This window comes from Gigantopelta aegis, chromosome 3, assembly GCF_016097555.1.
Source record: "Gigantopelta aegis isolate Gae_Host chromosome 3, Gae_host_genome, whole genome shotgun sequence".
In the NCBI taxonomy this organism is placed as follows: domain Eukaryota; kingdom Metazoa; phylum Mollusca; class Gastropoda; order Neomphalida; family Peltospiridae; genus Gigantopelta; species Gigantopelta aegis.
Window position 1 is genome coordinate 12,405,597 of NC_054701.1, and position 14,741 is coordinate 12,420,337.

The 14,741-nt window shown below is 39.0% G+C and overlaps 1 protein-coding gene across 1 annotated transcript in view; it reads right to left on the minus strand.

Annotated features, from left to right (window-relative positions):
• LOC121368497 (sodium-dependent serotonin transporter-like) overlaps positions 1-14,741 on the minus strand; it is a 76,081-nt gene that overhangs the window by 28,634 nt on the left and 32,706 nt on the right. The window contains exons 7-14 of the mRNA XM_041493233.1: positions 13,954-14,167; positions 11,699-11,837; positions 8,103-8,237; positions 7,023-7,126; positions 6,298-6,416; positions 5,054-5,172; positions 4,304-4,432; positions 2,084-2,183 (exon numbers count right to left, since the gene is read on the minus strand). Coding sequence (XP_041349167.1) covers positions 2,084-2,183; positions 4,304-4,432; positions 5,054-5,172; positions 6,298-6,416; positions 7,023-7,126; positions 8,103-8,237; positions 11,699-11,837; positions 13,954-14,167 — 1,059 coding nt within the window. The remainder of the gene's footprint in view (positions 1-2,083; positions 2,184-4,303; positions 4,433-5,053; positions 5,173-6,297; positions 6,417-7,022; positions 7,127-8,102; positions 8,238-11,698; positions 11,838-13,953; positions 14,168-14,741) is intronic.

The following is a 14,741-nucleotide window of genomic DNA, read 5'->3' on the forward strand; positions in this document are numbered from 1 at the left end:
TACACAAAACAAACATTATGCACAGATGCATTCTTGATCATGGAGTGGATAACGTTTTTTGTTGTTGTTTTTTCAGATTTATTAACGAGGTTCATGATATATATATATATATATATATATATATATATATATATATATATATATATATATTAAAAAGCATGAGTAGTGAATTCTATTGATTCTATAACACTTCGATATTGAATAAATCACAGTTGTAAGGTCGCTTGGATCATAAGATGACGTCATCATGATTAACACAACTTGACACAGTTTAACTAAATCTTATCAAAATGGTACCCTCAGGTGCACATGTTTTCTTGGTTCACAAAAATAAACAAAACAATCTAGGACATAATGAAAACAATCACAACAGATATAAGAAATCCGAACGTGAATTCTTACAGATGTGATGGATCACATTCCTCTGATAAGTGTCGTTACAAAGATACTATTTGCAACTATTGTCATGAAAAAGGGAACGTTGTTAAAGCGTGTCGTCGCAAAGCTAGACAAACCACTCACACAACCAATATTGTTCTGCAAAATGATAACTCAGATAGTGACAATGGTGCATTCCATGTGAATCCTGATGAGGAGGAATTCTGATGGTTCATTCCATGTGAATCCTGATGAGGAGGAATTCTTATTGTGTCATGTAAATGGATGTAAAAGATCATCGTCTGTATTGATCACTGTGGATGTCTATATAAACGGTAAACTAGTTACACTGCATGTTGACACAGGCACTAGTGTATCTCTGATCAGTGAGTCGTGCTACAAGACAACGTGGTCTGAACGTGAAGTTACTCCATTGAGGAAATCGAAAGCTAAACGTCGTATATACACAGGTGAACAAATTAAGGTATCCGGTGTCATAGACATTTGTGTAGAATATCAGGGACAAAAGGTTGATGCATCTATTATGATCGTCAAAGGTCAAAAAGCAAATCTACTTGGGAGAGACCTGCTTAAATATATTCAACTGAATTGGAACGAAATCTGACATGTTTAAAGAAGCACTGGGAGAAATTAAGGGGTAGTCGTTGAAAGTTTGTTGGTCCGAATGTGCAACCCAAATTCTTCAAACCACGACCAGTGCCTTATGCAATGCGTGCAAAAGTTTGTAGCCACTCAAAGTTCATTTTATGTTCTAACTGATCTTAACTTGACTACTTACCAGGCTTTCTGCTAGAAAATAATTTGAGGTTATGCAATAAAAATAAAACAGACAATAAGTGTGCCCCTGACACAGACGTTGTTCCATCATGGTGATGGAGTACAGACTCCTGGGACAATTCAAAATGTTCTATGGTAGATATTTGGAGGCTATATCTACTAAATACGATGTAATACTGACCAGAATGACGGCTGATGCTATTCCGTATTTTTAACATATGCATACGTTTACATCTCTTTGGGAAAACTCTAGCACACTTGTTATTTTTTTCATCGTTTTGGATGGAGTAAAATACTTGACAGCAGCTGTGGTGGCAGAACTTATGGCAGGTGCCACCGGTGGGGCAGGATATGCTATCCATTCGCGAGCACCTGATATCAACTGTTATGACAGTAATTCTTAAGTGCATGTCATCACAGCTGTACGTTTCTAATTAGCTCTGTCTGGTGCTAGTTTTGATTTAGTAAACTAGTCTGGGAATGGCGATGTAAGAGGAGTGGAATCTCCAGTACAGGATTGACTGTTCTCCTAGAGATGAGGTACTGCATAGAGATTCATGGAATCATCCACTTTTCGCCAAATGTCCATTCGAGTTTGCGTTGTGCGGAGATACGGCCTTGATCATGTGTTACAATTTTGTCGTTCAGATTAGGTGGTTATGGGCTTGCAATGTTCTAACACATTTTAAACAGCAGTTCTCTTACTATCATCTATCTGAAAATTAAACAAAATATATCCATTAATTTCCAAGATTTTAGGGTACGTAATTTTACCCTCTGAATGAATCAATGATAAAAATATTTAATGACACTTCAGCACAAAACTACACATCGGCTACTGTGTGTGAAACAAAGGTAAATGCATAAAACGTATTAATCTGTACTCTTTGGCAGAAACCCTGCTTACCATATATCCAGTTGACTGCTATCACCTCTATTAAACAGAAGAAAATGATGGCAACAGGTGCAGAATGATTATCCATTAAAAAGATGACATAATTACCACCCTGGAAAACAGTAAAACTATTTAATTGAACAAAAATGATGAGAGAAACGGTTTTTTTTATTAACAGTCACCAGAACAACATGAAAAACATGGGTTATGTAAAGTTAATACTCGAAAGAAGAACTTGTAAGTAATAATATATGAGATTTAGTTGTAAAAACTGCACATTACATTAAATCAGCAAATGTCAATATTTTTAAATATGTATTATCAGGAAATATGTATAATTCCTGAAAATTTAAGAAAATAAAATGTGTGTAATGTCCGATTCACACAGAATATTATACATATTTCCTGAAATCTGATGGTGAAAATTATACATATTTCCTGAAAGCATTCTCTTGGGCCATGGAGAGTAAACCAATAGTAATCAAAGAGCAGTATTTCATGTACAGTAGCAATTTGTTAAAAATAAACAAGAGAGAATACTTCTTCATCTTGTGGGAGAAGGCTTGTTAAATACTTCAAACATACCTAAGGATTAGCTGTGACAAATCCTGAGATGGCTTCCTCATTAATCTTGTGCGAAAGAGATTAGTAATCAAAACATTTGAGTTTGACTGGTATAAATGCGCCTCTGTTTGTGTTTTTAATTTCTTTATGAATGTCTGACGTAAAGTAATAATTTGTTATAAAAACAAAAGAGAATACTTCTTCATTGTGTGTGAGAAAGCTTGTCTCCCTCCTGAATTTCTCCATCGATTGCAGGCAGAGGATGATCTACTTGCAGTCACTGCATTGCCACTTCCTGATGAAGATGCTGATCGTGTGACCACTGCAGCTGACTCCTCTATACCTGACCCGGCAAATCCTCCCAACTCTCCAACTACATCCGATGATGAAGTTACTGTGAACGCTCAAGTAGAACTTGTCTCCGCTTGCCAAGAAGCGATTCAGATACAGCGAAAGAGAGCTAATGAATCCCAAAATATGCAAGCTGAACGCATGGTGAAAAGCGACAATGTGACTATACATATCCCCATGTTGACAGAGGTAGAACTGACCCACGGAATATCATCGGCTTTGTGACTGAATGTAGTGACAATGACATGTACAGTATTGCTGTGAAAGGTGGCACTCTCAGTGGTAAATATTCACGCAACCAAATTGATGTGTGTGCTACCAAGTTGTATTCTGCAGATGACTTCAACACAGAGAAAACCATTTCTCTCCGCTAACTGTGGTGGACAGGGTTTTACCAAGTGCAACTGTGCAGGTTCCAAGCGTTTATCAAACTAATCGTTACCGGTGTTTCAATGCCAAGATACAGTGCAACTCAGGCATCACTCGACACTGCCGTGTACAAATAAACTCTCCTAAGTGCAATTTACTCCTTCCTGAAAATGAAAACTAAACAAGACACTAGACATTCCGATATGTACTATGTTGAAATATAAATATGTGCTATGTTGAAATATAAATATGTGCTATGTTTCCGTTTTAAAATGATGTTTCAATAAAAATGTATTTTAATTTAGAAACATATTGCTGTTGTCATTTCATGCCAGACATGATGCAAACTACTCTTTAAATACTATTGGGTTTCTCATCTGCCTTTGTCCATGGTGCCCCCTCATTTGCCTTGCTACCCTAAATGCTTTCATTCACATTTTCCATAGAACCAAGGCAACTTAAAATACTTTGACTTTGACCTGTGGATCCAAAATGTCACAGTGCGTCGCAATACTGCTATTTATTTCGGGTAGTTGGCGCTGTTACTGCGAAAATTAAAAATAAATATATAAAATGTTGATGTGCAGAGACCATCATTATTAATTTATCCTGCAACCGCTGATTCTATTGATCAAGTATGACGACCGATTAAAGCAAATAAACGTATACTAGCAGATTATGATTGTGACGTCACTCATGCGACGTCACGCAGCTACATTACAAAATTGCTTATTTGACCTCAAGGTCATCGTACAATATAGCTGAAATAATAGCTTTTTCCATTATTTTTTATGGTCTGCAGGATAAAGATAATAACTAGTTAATGACTTAGGATATCGACTTTATCTTGTTCAGGCCAAATGAGAATATCACCACAGGATAAAGCCGATATTCTACGTCATTAGCTGGTTATTATCTATGTATACCTATATACAGTGAAATACTTGCATAAGTTACAGTTGGCAGTCCCGCCAAGATGCAGATAACCAGCTGGACTCCAAGTACGATCGGTCGTTTGGACTTCAGTTTAGGAAACTGGTCGCATATGGCCGTGATGGATGATTCCATACCTCCAAACTGTTAATAACATGGTGACAGTATGACGGTACGTTTATGACTGCTACACAATATATATAGGCGTGTAGGAACGATATGTGAATTGGGGCGGACGAGGAAGGGATGGTGGGTGGTCGTACACTACAGTGTGTGTGTGTTGGGGGGGGGGGAGGGGGGGCAAGAACATGTTTTTGGCCTCAAATGGAAGTACGGGATCCGACCCCCCCCCCCCCCCCCACCCCACACTTCCAATTCCCGATATAACTTAAGTCGACATCAAGTCATAAATTAGTATGTTAATACTACTTAGTACAACTGCTGCCTTTATTTATTCGTCTGTCTGTCTGTCTGCCGTTGCGTTGTGCTGTATTATGTTACCGTTTGTTAAGTTGTATTTTGTTGCTGTTTTTGTGTTATATATATTCTCTCATTATCTATCTCTTTCTGTATCATACATACATACATGCATACATATAGACACACATCACACATACACAATATCCACCTGGACCCTGATCTACGAAGCGATCTTAGCACTATGATCACCTTAAGTGAATAACTACCTTAGGTGATCTTAGGATTGCTTCGTGGATCGGTCCCAGATGAACATTTAGCGGTGTAGTAAGAATATTATTTATTTACCGTGCTGTCCAGACCAAGCGTGATAAACATGAAGAACAGGAGGACGGCCCAGAAATGGGATCCAGCCAAGGTGGCGATGGCCTCTGGATACACGACAAACACCAGACCAGGACCATCAACTGTTGATGAGACGTTGTATATTATATCGCATACCTATAACCTACATTAACTCAACATGTACACAGCCAAGGTGGCTATGTCCTGGGGTATACGATAAGCACCTTCACGGGACCTTCAGCTGTTGATGAAACGTAGTTGTTTTGTTACACATCTCATATACATTTACCTAGTGTCATAGATTTGAGAGACTTTGAAAAGCATTTTGTATATAAAAGATCCCATGCTATCCAGAAGATATGATATGTATTTTGATTGATATACATTGTCATTTTTTATATTAGTGTTTGTGAATAACAAGTTTATGTGTTAATGTATTTGTTCTCACAGTAAGGTTAGTGTGCAACATTATCTACCATAGATCAAAATCAGAACTCGAGAGCTTTAGATCTCACTAATTTGTGCACAAGAGGCAATTTTGTCTTTTCTGAGTGGTGGAAGGTCGTTTTAGTTCATTAACAGCCAGTGGCGAATCCAGAAAATCCATTTAGAGGGGGCCCCAATGACATGAGGCGGAATGCCAATGGAACTTTGGGGGAGGTTTGAAGGGGATTGTAAAAAAATGAAAATTAATATATAATAAAATTATAACTGTCGCAAATTTATGGGGGGTCGGGCCCCTCCCCCCTCCCCCCACTAGATCCGCCTCTGACAGCTGCTGTAGAGTTGCCAATGTGCAGGTCCGTTAGTTCCAATATTTCTTAAAACTCGCTCGAGAGATAGGTGTATTGAAGTTAAAGTTAAAGTGTGTTTTGTTTAACGACACCACTAGAGCACAATGATTCATCAATCATCGGTTATTGGATCTCAAACATGTAATTTGTACATATAGTCTAGAGAGGAAACCTGCTACATGTTTCCATTAGTAGCATGGGATCTTTTATATGCACCATCCCACAGACAGGATAGTACACACCTCGGCCTTTGATAAAACAGTCGTGGTGCACTGGCTGAAACACAACAATAACCCAATGGGTCACCCGACGGGATCCTAAACCGATCGCGCATCACGCTGGCGCTTCACCACTGAGCTACGCCCCCGCCTCCAATTAGTTAGATACATTGTGTAACAACTCGTAAGATAATGGTATGTAACGAATGTTCGCATTGTTATTCCTATTGGCTACCTGCGACCTTGTCGATTGTGGTGTGTTGTAGATCCGCCATGTAGCCGAGCACGGAGAAAACCACGAAACCAGCCAGTAGACTTGCAGCACAGTTGGCAAGGCTTGTTATAATGGCATCCCTGCAAACAGATAGCAGAACATTTATTGCGGTAATGTGCATATATGATTTTTTAATTGGGTGCGGGATTGTATAAGCTATAACATCACTATAATGTAGTCCAGTGAGGGTGATAAACTAGACTCCTCATCTTATACAAATCCACCCGTAATCTGACCTAAAATACGGGTGCGAATGTACTAATCCAGGGGATTGTCTAGTTCACATGGAAGACAGTCAAGTTAATCGATGGAGATTTGAATAGCCTAAAATAGTGTGTGTGCTCCTTGGTAATTCAGCCAGCCGTTTACTAGACTGGTTTAAAATCACTCTACACATTAAATCCAACGACCACTTCGGTGACAAAGTCAAGATAGTTTTCAAACGTTCAGCAAAATTTACATATGCTAGGTTTCGACGTTTGAATCTTTCAAAAAGAATCGGTATGTCCACGATTAACTGTATTCTGATAATATGAACAAAATATCAAAATAATATATATATATATATATATATATATATATATATATATATATATATATATATATATATATACATATATATATATATATATATATATATATATATATATATATATATATATATATATATATATATATATTCTTGCCTGAAGCAGTTGTTGTTGAACGTATTGTAACTGGACAGTGCTAACAGAACGCCAAAGCCTGGACCCAGGGAGAAAAATATCTGTGCAGCCGCATCTATCCATACCTAAATAAACAAATCTATGAATTAAAAAGTGTCTATCTGTCTGCCCCCCCCCCCCCCCCCCCCCGCTCTCTCTCTCTCTCTCTCTCTCTCTCTCTCTCTCTCTCTCTCTCTCTCTCTCTCTCTCTCTCTCTCTCTCTCTCTCTCTCTCTCTCTCTCTCTCTCTCTCATATACACACGCATAGACACACACTCAGTCACTCAGCCTGCCTGTCTGCATATAGAGATTGATGAATGGGTGAATAGATGGATATATGGACGGATGGACTGATGGATGGATGGGTAGATGAATGGCTGGATGGGAAACGGACACACACAAAACAAACACAGACACAGACCACAAATATGTGTCAACAATTACCACAGTATTGGGGGTCAAACGCAGGTAAGTACATGAATATGCTTATTTGCATTACAAATAAACATTATGTAAAAACAGTGTAAAGAGCTGCATGGAAACAAATGAAGATGTTAAACAAAACAAAGTCGTATGTTATTACAAAAACGTTGGTGATGGTACAAGAGAAAGTTGTCTATTATGTGACAAAAAACCGTTGGTGATGGTACAAAACAAAGTCCTCTGTTTTGTACAAGACATCTGTTATAACTGAAAAAAAACCGTTGGTGATGGTACAATACAAAGTCGTCTGTTATGTACAAGACATCTGTTATAACTGAAAAAATCCCGTTGGTGATGGTACAATACAAAGTCGTCTGTTATGTACAAGACATCTGTTATAGCTGAAAAAAACCGTTGGTGATGGTACAAAACAAAGTCCTCTGTTTTGTACAAGACATCTGTTATAACTGAAAAAAACCCGTTGGTGATGGTACAATACAAAGTCGTCTGTTATGACAAAACCGTTGATGATGGTACAAAACAAAGTTGTCTCTCATAACAAAACAATGTCGATTAAGCAGAATTTCAAAAAAACACCTAATTCCTAAGTGTACAGTTGTGGAAATATCTAGTACTTACTCCAGATACCAGCAGACTTTCGAATTTCGGGGTGAGAAAATATTTGATACCTTCCATCGCTCCCGGCAGTGTGCAACCACGGACCAACAACATGAACATGATGATGTAGGGCGCCGTGGCGGTCACCCATACCACCTGGAAGAGAAACACACGTCACCAGTAGATCATTAGTGGATATCTATCTACCTATCTATCTATCTATCTATCTATCTATCTATCTATCTATCTATCTATCTATCTATATATATATATATATATATATATATATATATATATATATATATATATATATATATATATATATATATATATATATATATTAAAGGGACATTCTTGAGTTTGCTGCATTGTAAGACGTTTTCGACTAATAAAATATTTCTACGATTAAACTTACATATTAAATATATGTTCTTGTTTAAAATATCAGTGTCTGTATATTCAATGTGTTTCTGTTCGTCTTGATATTTTTGAGAAGCCCAAACTGGATTTTCTCTTCAAATAATATCGTACGTACGAAAAAAAAAATATTTTAGGAAATAAAATAAAATGTAACCTGGTACAAATATTAGAACGATCAGAAACACGTTTAATATACAGCCACTAATATTTTATGCAAAATAATATATTTGATACGTAATTACAATCGTTAAAAAGTCTCTATTATTCGATAACATCTTAAAAATTGCAGCAAACTCAGGAATGTCCCTTTAATAGAATCTACCACCATTGTGAGCTATTGATAAGCTATTGTCCAAACCGAGGGACAAAATGTTTTTTGTGAGGGCCGAGGTTTACCGATGATGCCCTTACAAAACATATTGTCCGGAGGGTTGGAATTGCCGTACCTATACCCCACAACGGTGATTGATTCTTTTTCTTGCCCATTTAATTTCAGTAACAAAAGATTAATTTTGTAAGCGACGGTTTGTTTATTGTTGAACAATTCGTAAACATTTAAACTATAAACTCATTTAATAATACGCGGGGAAAATATAGCCCAGCTCATGCTAGGACATAAAATGTAACAACTTACCAATAAATATAAAGTTGAAAATTAATTTGTTTATATATTTTTAAAACAATGATACAACGTAAAATAGCAAACAGAATTCTGAAAACCATGATATGACGTCAATCCCTGTAAAGCATTAGTTATGACGTCACGGGTCAGTCAGATTTATCTAGTCCGAGGATCAGACAGATTTTTTTAGCACCGTGCAAAAGCTGGACAAGAAATATATATGTGTGTGTGTGTGTGTGTGTGTGTGTGTATGTGTGTGTGTGTGTCCTATAACTTACTCATGATATCCATGTCATAAACCCATGTGATAATTTTAGTGTATAATGGTATGCAAATTTGCAAGGTTTCTAGGTAATGTGTTGCTGTGGATGGGTCATTTGCTTACAAGCCAACAAGACCTGTGTACCTGAGCAAACTTCAACCTCACTTCGAAATTCAGCATGGTGGAAAAAAGTGAGATAATGTACATTTTTGGATTGATGTCTAGAACTTTACGATCCCACGTAGAAATAAACAACAACAAGAAACAGAGGGACAGAACAAATCTTCCACACCCAGTATCGTCATAGTCTTCCCAACGCAACAGGTGGTAGAGCAAGTCAAGGCCTATTTGAAACGGAAACAACAACGACGACAACACAGTGGTATGAGTTGGAAAGCCCCAAAACGGCAGAAGCATTTCTAAACAGACTATAAAAGGAGTCACATGGGCCAAACAACGTCATTTCACGTTGTGTATTTGAACAGACAAGAGTGAAATTTATTCAAGGCATACTCGAGAATTTGGAAAAGGATCGTTAATTGGATGCCTGAGTCAGAAATCTCATCGTGTTGGATGACTTGATGTGTATGGCCAATAAAGATTATTGCATCACTGACCTGTTCACGGAATGAAGGCACCACAGAAACCTATCGGTGATTGCCATCAACCAGAACCTCTATCACAGCAAAGATCCGACACAGAGAAGAAACTTCCATTACCTGACACTGTTCAACAACCCCAACAACAAGCAGCCAGTTTCTGACGTTGGCACGGCAGATGTATCCGCAAAACACTCATCATTTGATAACGGTTTGAGACACCTACCCACAGACCTTCGACCTGATGGTTCAAAGACGGGACCGTCCGAATGGTATAAAATCCAGAGCAAAGACCCGACGCAGAGAAGAAACTGTCATTACTTGGTACTGGTCAACAAGCAACAAGTCCTAACCTTGACACGGCAGATGTATCCTGGAAATACTCGACATTTGATGCAACGGTTTGAGGAAGCTACCCATAGGCCCCACGGACATCTCTTGGTGGACTTGAAACCGTCCACGCCCAAACATTGGCGACTTCAATCTAATGGTTTAGAGACGGGGCCGTCCGAATGGTATAAAAGCACGAGCATAAGGGCCAATGTCTCAGAAGAGCTCTACATGCAAATCATGCAAAGGGACGCATTCAAGAGAAAACTACCAGACATACCCGCCTACGAACCTGACGACGAAGACAATGATGAGGTAGAACCCTATTTAAAAAAAGTCAAGATGATGCAGTCTTGCGATACGTGTGGTCTGGTCTTTAAAGAAGGGAGCGACATCTGCAATTTAAAATGTGTGAGGAGGGAAATGAAGAGCCGTCGCCCGATCTGGAAAACGAAGGCGTACATCTGATGATGGAGTGTGAATAAGACGTCAATCGTTACTATTTCGAAAGCAAGAGGATACGCTACGAAGAAAAAAACATCAAGGTAAGTATATTTTAAAACTTTGTATGAAAATCAATTGTTTTAAAAACTTTAAAATTAATTATGGTAGAATTTAAAATATTGTACCACATTTCACTTATCAAATATATCTTTTCTCCTGGGCTTCAGATGATTACTCACACTCCACCAAAATGTAGCGCACAGTCAATGTCCACTGACAGTGCTCACATTAAGCAGTGTCCTTATTTAAAACAAATGAATGCGCATGGTCTATGCAAACAAGACCACCTCATCCTTCCTACAAGGCCTATAGGAGAACTGCCAATCTCCCAGGTATCTCATCTCCCTTTTTGTTCTCGAGCCCATCGTTCAATCATTTGACCTTCTCTACCAGAAAGATGTGTGAAAGCCTCGCATGAATTTCGTGACTTGAAACATGCTGACGCTGGTTGCCATAAACCTAGCCCAAGTGATGCTAGACTGGCATTTGGACGGTTATGATCGCTCTCTCATATTCTTGGCTCTAAACGAATACAGAGTTGAGGTTTTTTTCAGTTTTGGCCAATGCAATGTGGTTGGGTGTATTTTCATAGTGTTTTACATAATGATGGAAATCTTTTCAATACCGAAGTTTCGGTATTCTGAAATTTGCTAGGTACGGTAAATCGGTATTGACACGATACGTACACCGAATGGTATATACGGCAAACCACCCAACTTTAAGCATAATGTTGTGAACTATGAAATGCCACCCGAATCAGTAGTGCATTAGGGTCGAATACCGTAAACATACATGTTCTGTACCATTTCAAATGTTTGACACAGCGCCATGGATTTGTAGTCTAAACCCCGTGACAGATCTAGTCTTTCTTAAAGCATACCTTTCCAGACTGCTTGACTCCCTTCCAGAGACTGAAGTAGACGACGATAAAGACGGAAATCATACACAGAGCCAGAGACAACTTGATGGATCCCAGATCACCTATTCCAGTAGATCTGTGCACTTCCAACAGTTCACGACTGAAACACACAACAACGTTAAAGTTTGTTTTGTTTAACGACACCACTAGAGCACGTTAATTAATTAATCATTGGCTATTGCATATCAAACAAATGGTAATAGAGACATGTACTGTTCAGTGGAAACCTGCTCGTTTTTTTTCTCCATTAGCAGCAAGCCGATGATTAACAAAATCAATAATACAAATAGTCCAGATACCTGTGTGTCCACATCCTAACAATACACTCGTTCTAATGAGATTCCAGTAACCTTCTACGAAGTTAAGCCCAAGATCGTGTCCACATCCTAACAATACACTCGTTCTAATGAGATTCCAGTAACCTTCTACGAAGTTAAGCCCAAGATCCCTGTGTGTCCACATCCTAACAATAAACTCGTTCTAATGAGATTCCAGTAACCTTCTACGAAGTTAAGCCCAAGATCCCTGCGTGTCCACATCCTAACAATACACTCGTTCTAATGAGATTCCAGTAACCTTCTACGAAGTTATGCCCAAGATCCCTGCGTGTCCACATCCTAACAATACACTCGTTCTAATGAGATTCCAGTAACCTTCTACGAAGTTAAGCCCAAGATCCCTGCGTGTCCACATCCTAACAATACACTCGTTCTAATGAGATTCCAGTAACCTTCTACGAAGTTAAGCCCAAGATCCCTGCGTGTCCACATCCTAACAATACACTCGTTCTAATGTGATTCCAGTAACCTTCTACGAAGTTAAGCCCAAGATCCCTGCGTGTCCACATCCTAACAATACACTCGTTCTAATGAGATTCCAGTAACCTTCTACGAAGTTATGCCCAAGATCCCTGCGTGTCCACATCCTAACAATACACTCGTTCTAATGAGATTCCAGTAACCTTCTACGAAGTTAAGCCCAAGATCCCTGCGTGTCCACATCCTAACAATACACTCGTTCTAATGAGATTCCAGTAACCTTCTACGAAGTTAAGCCCAAGATCCCTGCGTGTCCACATCCTAACAATACACTCGTTCTAATGAGATTCCAGTAACCTTCTACGAAGTTATGCCCAAGATCCCTGCGTGTCCACATCCTAACAATACACTCGTTCTAATGAGATTCCAGTAACCTTCTACGAAGTTAAGCCCAAGATCCCTGCGTGTCCACATCCTAACAATACACTCGTTCAAATGAGATTCCAGTAACCTTCTACGAAGTTAAGCCCAAGATCCCTGCGTGTCCACATCCTAACAATACACTCGTTCTAATGAGATTCCAGTAACCTTCTACGAAGTTAAGCCCAAGATCCCTGCGTGTCCACATCCTAAAAATACACTCGTTCTAATGAGATTCCAGTAACCTTCTACGAAGTTATGCCCAAGATCCCTGCGTGTCCACATCCTAACAATACACTCGTTCTAATGAGATTCCAGTAACCTTCTACGAAGTTAAGCCCAAGATCCCTGCGTGTCCACATCCTAACAATACACTCGTTCTAATGAGATTCCAGTAACCTTCTACGAAGTTATGCCCAAGATCCCTGCGTGTCCACATCCTAACAATACACTCGTTCTAATGAGATTCCAGTAACCTTCTACGAAGTTAAGCCCAAGATCCCTGCGTGTCCACATCCTAACAATACACTCGTTCTAATGAGATTCCAGTAACCTTCTACGAAGTTAAGCCCAAGATCCCCGCGTGTCCACATCCTAACAATACACTCGTTCTAATGAGATTCCAGTAACCTTCTACGAAGTTAAGCCCAAGATCCCCGCGTGTCCACATCCTAACAATACACTCGTTCTAATGAGATTCCAGTAACCTTCTACGAAGTTAAGCCCAAGATCCCCGCGTGTCCACATCCTAACAATACACTCGTTCTAATGAGATTCCAGTAACCTTCTACGAAGTTAAGCCCATAGACTTTGTATTGTATTATGTGTATTTATGTTTCGGCCCAGTGTGTCCCAGACCCTTACATTTTAGCAAAACTTTAGGGTAGTGATATTATTTGTGCCATCAAAACCAATATTATGGTCAAGGTACACAATGTCAGTACTGTACCTAGCCTAAAATAACGACCACGGTTTGATGTTTGCTGGGGAGGAGGCCGTAAAAATGTAAAGCTCAGCACTATAGGGTTTGTTACATACTCAAAGAATTCTGCTGCCGACGATATGCTTGTGTTACTGGCGTGTTCCATGTTGTCGGCCGTGACACAGTCTGGCGTGTTCCATGTCTGGTTACACAGACTCCACGGTACCTTTGTCTGGAATGATGATATCAGAAAGTAGATGGACCATCCGATCATTGTGTTGTAATAAGCCCCAACCAGCGTAGCGACGATAAGAATACCATAGCCAATACCTGCATGTAAAATACAAGTGTTAAATCGAAGTCCTTAGGTGTTGACATTATGGAACAAATGTTGAACCACTCCCCATCACGAAAGAAAACCGACCTCTGGGTGTCCGACAAAAGGTATACGAACGCATGAATGTCCATACAGTTTGTGTCCAAAACGGTGACTGTAAATGTATGTAGTTACACGCGTGTAAGACGTAAACAGGTGTTTAAGCACTGTAAATGTATGTAGTTACACGCGTGTAAGACGTAAACAGGTGTTTAAGCACTGTAAATGTATGTAGTTGCACGCGTGTAAGACGTAAACAGGTGTTTAAGCACTGTAAATGTATGTAGTTACACGCGTGTAGGACATAAACAGGTGTTAAACACTGTAAATGTATGTAGTTACATGCGTGTAAGTACTATAAATGTATGTAATTACATGCGTGTAAGACGTAAACAGGTGTTTAAGCATTGTAAGTCATAAACAGGTGTTTAAGCACTGTAAATGTATGTAGTTACACGCGTGTAAGACGCAAACAGGTGTTTAAGCACTGTAAATGTATGTAGTTACACGCGTGTAAGACGTAAACAG